General features: G+C 38.0%; 1 protein-coding gene across 1 annotated transcript in view; it reads right to left on the reverse strand.

Annotated features, from left to right (window-relative positions):
• LOC107653277 (receptor-type tyrosine-protein phosphatase N2-like) overlaps window positions 1-6,416 on the reverse strand; it is an 83,543-nt gene that overhangs the window by 12,554 nt on the left and 64,573 nt on the right. Inside the window, exons 6-9 of the mRNA XM_016439946.1 lie at window positions 4,938-5,259; window positions 2,410-2,643; window positions 2,232-2,266; window positions 1,722-2,140 (exon numbers count right to left, since the gene is read on the reverse strand). Coding sequence (XP_016295432.1) covers window positions 1,722-2,140; window positions 2,232-2,266; window positions 2,410-2,643; window positions 4,938-5,259 — 1,010 coding nt within the window. The remainder of the gene's footprint in view (window positions 1-1,721; window positions 2,141-2,231; window positions 2,267-2,409; window positions 2,644-4,937; window positions 5,260-6,416) is intronic.

Below are 6,416 nucleotides of genomic sequence, written 5' to 3' on the forward strand. Positions count from 1 at the left end.
GGCAGATACTGCTTTCTGTGATCGGCGATCGGCCTCAAAAATCCTGATCGGAGCACCCCTAATTAGTACCTAAATGGTACGTATCAGTTCAGTACCCTTTCAAATCCCCATGTCTAAAAATCCTGATTGGAGTATCACTATATATAGTTATAAATGATAAAAAGAAGGCTTTAAAAAGATCGGTACCAGCACTACTAGAGTGCAACTGTTTTCCTGATGCTTTTTCACGCCTACCACTGCCTTCCAATACACACTTACACACTTTTAAATCACCTTTTTGAGAATATGTCTGTGTGTTTTCAGGTACTCCAAGTTAAATGGGACTGCAGTAAGTGAGCCTCTGTGAGATAAAACAAGTTATTGGAGATGCAGTGGCTGTGGATGCCAACATCTTTCGCTTTGAGAAATGTACACAACACACACAACCATTTACACACTAACACTAATATACACACAGAGGACGACTGAGGGAAACCAAATAAATTGCAATATGGAATGCAGTAGCATGAACTGAGCATGAACACTGAATGACAAAAGAAAATAAGGTGCATAAAACCACAGATGACTCCTTATTACCATTGTTAGATAAATGTACCTACAATTTCTATAAAACATACACTGATCCTGTGATTAAAATGTTGCCTCATATGTAAATTAATACTTTTATTGAGCAAAGCTGCATTAAATTGATCAAAAGTGACAAAGACATTTATGATCTTACAAAAGATTTCTATTTCAAATAAAATCTTTTATACTGTACATTCAGCAAAGAATCTTGAAAATAGTGTATCACAGTTTCCACAAAAATATTAAGCAGCAAACTGATAGTGACAGTGATAAGAAATGTTTCTTGAGTGCTAAATCAGCATATTAGAATGATTTCAGAAGGATCGTGTGACACTGAAGACTGGAGTAATGTCTGCTGAAAATTCAGCTTTTCCATCGCAGGAATACATTACAGGGCTCTAGAGAGCGACCAATTTGGTCACACGTGCGACCTAATTTCTCAATGGTGCGACTAAAAAAAATCGTCTCGTTACTGCATTAACCATATGTAATATTCTTATCATTGAAAATGAAAAAAAATTAAAAAATAGATTGCATTATAAACTCTTGATCTGGGAAGTAAATTGTATTATCGTTTTTATTTGTTTAATTAGGAATTTATGCTGCCTCAAAGAAAGCATTTGCTGCTCTTGGGGACCAGTGCAGTAACTGGCTGGAGAAAATCATTGCTCTGGGTGCTGATGGTGCTGCTGTTAATTTGGGCAGCAAAGGGGGTGTCATAGCCCTTCTGCAGCAAGAGGCAGGTGACCACATTGTGCCTTTCCACTGTATGCCTCACAGGTAAGACTAGAACTTGTAAAACTGCAGTGTTAAATGCGATGTGGTCGAAAATTTGGGTGCACCTAACTTTTGTGCTGGTGCACCTAAGAAAAAAAGTTAGGCGCACCAGTGCAACCAGTGCAAAAAGTTAGTCTAGAGCCCTGCATTACATTTTAAAATATGATCAAATTAAAAACAGTTATTTTAACCCATAAAAATATATTTCACAATATTACTGTTTTTACTATATTTTTAATCAAATAAATGCAGCCTTGGTGAGCATCAGAGACTTCTTTCAAAAGCATACTATAGATCCATGTGCCCTTCATGAGTGCAAACATCTTGTTCCTCATCATGACAGTCTATGTAAGTGTTTCTATACAATATATACTTACTCTTCAGTAATAATGTAGCCAAAGTCTCCATCATGTGGCCTTGAATACGCTGCAACATTCACTTCCACTCTCACACCCTTCTTTTCCACCTCCTCTTTCTCCATGGAATTTCTTTGTGGCTCTTTTCCTGGTTGAACCTCTGGTTTCACTTCCGGAGAACTGTGCATCCACTGTTCAACCTCAGCGTCCACCAGTGGCTCTGTCTCCAAAGTGTCAGGTTCCATTTTCTTCCTCATCAGGTCCAGTTCTGTTTGTGTTGTCCGGCTCTGGACATTCTCCAAACTAGCCCTCAACGGGCTTCCGGCATTTGGCTGGTCGACGTACCCCAGAAAAGGCTCTTCTGCTTGGGAAGGATGCACAGACCCAGGGCCAGAGTTATGATCCAGGAACTCCAGCAGCTGGCTGATAAAACCTTTGTCCTGGAAATAGAAAATTAAAATGGGAATTCTATTGACTTTATCACAAAGATATATCATGAGTCACATGGCCCTGTGTATTTCCATATATTACCTCGTCATCAGATTTAAGGGCAGTATCTTCTGCTTCTGTAAACAGAATTTTAAATTATGGTAAAGATCATGGCTCTTTATTGATCAAAAATTGTTCTACTTAAGGCCTGTAACTGGGGTTTTAAAGCATGTGTAACCAGGAACTAATCAAATATTTATCTTTGTTAAGGGGTTACTACCTTTATGTGTGGTGTCATCTGCTTTCTCCATCTGATGTAACCCTTGACTGGGCTCTCTCTTTGCCTCCACTTCATCCTGTGTGGCTTCTCTACCTTTGACCCCTTCCACTCCATCCACCACCTGCAGGGCCTGGGTGATGACCCTGGAGAGCTTGTCCAGGTCCTTTGGGGTCAAAGTATCCACACTGGCGCTCTGACGTCCGAGCTGGTTAACCACTCCATCAATGAACTTCTCTGAGAGAAACAGAGGCAAGGATAGAAAAGGATAGAAGGATAGAATCTGGTAAAGTATTTTGCAAGTGTACAAGAACCACCCTGCTATGACCCCTATTTGATTAAAAAAAGTATAAGAGCAAACTCATCATGGAACTGTCAGTGTTTGTGTGCAATCCAATAAATGGGATAATTGCTTGCCACATTATGCTTAATTCATCTGACATATGTATTTGGAGCCAAACTGTGTTTCTCATCTCTACCTCAGTCTCTTTCTCAATTAAGGTAAATTTATACTTTATAATTTAATAATTTTTTTTTTATTATTATTTTGGGGTACAAATTATCATAATGATATTAATGTTTCCTCCGTCACTTCAGACTGATTCTGAACATGGATAATTATAATGCAAATACTCATCACAACCCATGCATAAAATGAGTTTGACTGAACATAATATGAGAACTGAATTCTTTATTTGTTTTTTCCTGGCTTCTTTTTTGAATGCATATAAAAATATTTATGTAAATATACAACATACAGCTCTGGAAAAAATTCCACTCGAAAAGACCACTCCAATTTTTTCTTAAATCAGCATCTCTACATGTATGGCAGCCATTCCATTCCAGTGTCTGCTGAATTCCAACACAGGCATACCTCATTCTGCTTAATGAAGTACCGATTAGGTGATCACCTCAACCAAATCTTATTTAACGAGGAAAAGTATAAAAACCACTGCTGTGGTCATGAATATCCTCTTTTAATAGGACCAGCTGGATGGCAAAAACAGTGCTAGTAGTACCTCAAAAGTAATTGGAATCAAATAATAATGATTGACCATGCCAAAATAGTTGAAAATAAACATTTTTGGTGAGGAAAAGAAGGGTTTACAATTCTGGCTTTACTGGCAGAGGGATACAGTGAGTGTCAGGTTGCTTCCATCCTTTAAATTTCAAAGACAGCAATTCTTAAGAACAAGGTCAAGCTGCAGACATTGGGGACAACAAAGCTACAGACCGGCAGAGATGAAAACCACTCTCCACTGACCGGGATGACCGCCAACTCATTTGAATGTCACTCAACAACCGTAGGATAGCATAAAGTGACATACAAAAAGAATGGCAAACCGCAGGTGGGGTGAAGTGCACGGCAAGGACGGTTTGAAACAGGCTCCTAGGAGCAGAGCTGAAGTTGTGCAGAGCTTGAAGAAAGCCCTTCATCAATGAGAAGCAAAGAAGAGCCAGACCATAAGGATTGGACATTCTCTGATGAGTCTAATTTTCAACTTTGCCCAACACCTGGTCATCTAATGGTTATACGGAGACTTGGCCTACAAGCCACAGTGTCTCACACCCACTGTGAAATTTGGTGGAGGATCGGTGATCTGGGGGTGCTTCAGCAAGGCTGGAATCGGGCACATTCGTCTTTATGAAGGTCGCATGAATCAAGCCACGTACAAAGTTGTCCTGAAAAAAAAACTTGCTTCCTTCTGCTCTGACAATGTTCCCCAACTCTGAGGACTGTTTTTTTCCAGCTAGACAATGCCACACAGCCAGGTCATTCGAGGTGTGGATGGAGGACCACCAGATCAAGAGCCTGTCATGGCCAGCCCAATCTCCAGACATGAACCCCATTGAAAACCTCTGGAATGTGATCAAGAGGAAGATGGATGGTCACAAGCCATCAAACAAAGCCAAGCTGCTTGAATTTCTGCATGAGTAGCATAAAGTTAGCCAACAGCAATGTAAAAGACTGGTGGAAAGCATGCCAAGACGCATGAAAGCTGTGATCGAAAATCAGGGTTATTCCACCAAATACTGAACTCTTCCTAAGTTAAAACATTAGTACTGTGTTGTTTAAAAATGCATATTAACTTGTTTTCTTTGCATTATGTGAGGTCTGAAAACATTATTTATTTTCATTATTTGAGGTCTGAAAAGCATATTTTTTGTTATTTTGACCAGTTGCCATTTTCTGAAAATAAATGCTCTAAATTACAATACGTTCATATGGAATTTGGGAGAAATTTTGTCAGTAGTTTATAGAATAAAACAGACCATGTTCATTTTACTCAAACACATACCTATAAATAGTAAAACCAGAGTAACTGATAATTTTGCAGAGGTCTCATTTTTTTCCAGAGCTGTATATACATACACACACACAAACACGTATATATATATATATATATATATATATATATATACACACACATACATACATATATATATGTGTGTGTGTGTATATACACAGTATATATATATATATACTGTATATATATATACACACATATAAATAAGAAGGATTAGCTCACCATCTACTGAACTGAGGGCCTCCTTGTAAGCAGGGTTACTTGTTGAAGATTTGAAAAACAATTTTTCGATTTGGGGCTTTGGAGGTTGCTTGGAAGCTCCTGGCAGTTTTTCTATTTTGGTAGCAGAATACTGCTGAAGCTCAGCAAGAGGGACTCCAGTACGATCCTGCTCAAAACCAGTGAAGTATGATCGATCTGGGGGAGGCTGTTCCACAATGGCCGGGAGATCAGGTTGGCCTTGTAGGAAGATGATGTGGGGCGAGGGAGTCTTCTCTTTGAGCTGAATTACACCCTTATGATTACGGGACCCATCTCCCTTGTACTATGGTAGAAGAATAAATAAATATGTAAACAAATAAATAAATAAACAAAAAATTTGACATGCAAAACAGAAATATTCCTCTTACCAAACCTCTTATAATATACATATGGTTAATGTTCCCTCTAATTTTTTCTTGCCGAGCAAAACTTTTCTCTATTGGGCAGACATTTCAGCCACCTGAACTTTGATTTGAGCTTTGATGTAACTAAATGATGCACATACCTGATTTTTTTACAGTGCTGTTACCAAGAAATTCAATTAAAAAATCATTTAAAAAATCTTACACGGAACAGTTCGATTCTTTGTAATAATATAATATAATATAACATAAAAAATGAAGCAGTTATTGCTCATGAATTCCCTTTTTCGGGTCAATTATTTATTAGGCTTATAATATAATATAATAAACAAATATTTTCAAAAAACATGAACATGTGAATTCTTTTACAGTTATATAAAACACACCCAGACGTTTTATTTCACATGTTCCGTTTGGATTAGCTCTCGTGTTGAGCTATTTCGTCCGCAACCATTAAAGTATTTGATTTCTACAGGGTAGAGATGGGGAGACTCCAAAAGAGTCAATTCCTCGACTCTGAATAGCCCTAGAGTCGGAGTCGACTTCAGCACTGGAATCGACTCTCGGTGTCGACTCTGAAATCGCTGATGTCTTCACTGATTCTCAAATCCCTATAAAGTGCATGGCAGTTGAGAGCTATATATCAGCAAAGAGTGAACGAAATTAAGTGAGGATCCGTTTGCAGTGCAGTCCGTGTGCGGTGCAGAAGCAGCACGGGCTCAGTGTACTTTATTTATTGTGGTCAGTGCGCTATGATCTGCGGCTGTTTACCACCATTATTTTGATTTCAAATTCGAATGTTGTTCCTCATTTTTTTTCTCGCTCAACATAGTGATTATCTTTTCACACATACATATTCACGTGTAAGTGCAATATTATTAAATGCATTTTACTTCTGTACTGATTTATATATTAAGTTTATATATTAAGATGCTCAAGCAAGTGGCAAAACATGTAAACACAGCCTACTTTTCTTACGTTAAGGTAGTAGGCTATCACAATTTTAAATTAAAACTTACAATTGACAGAAACAGCCGTCTCCTGCCTTTTTTTTTTTTTTTTTTCATTAATATTAAAA

Source organism: Sinocyclocheilus anshuiensis, unplaced genomic scaffold, assembly GCF_001515605.1.
Source record: "Sinocyclocheilus anshuiensis isolate Anshui unplaced genomic scaffold, SAMN03320099.WGS_v1.1 scaffold219, whole genome shotgun sequence".
Classification (NCBI taxonomy): Eukaryota; Metazoa; Chordata; class Actinopteri; order Cypriniformes; family Cyprinidae; genus Sinocyclocheilus; species Sinocyclocheilus anshuiensis.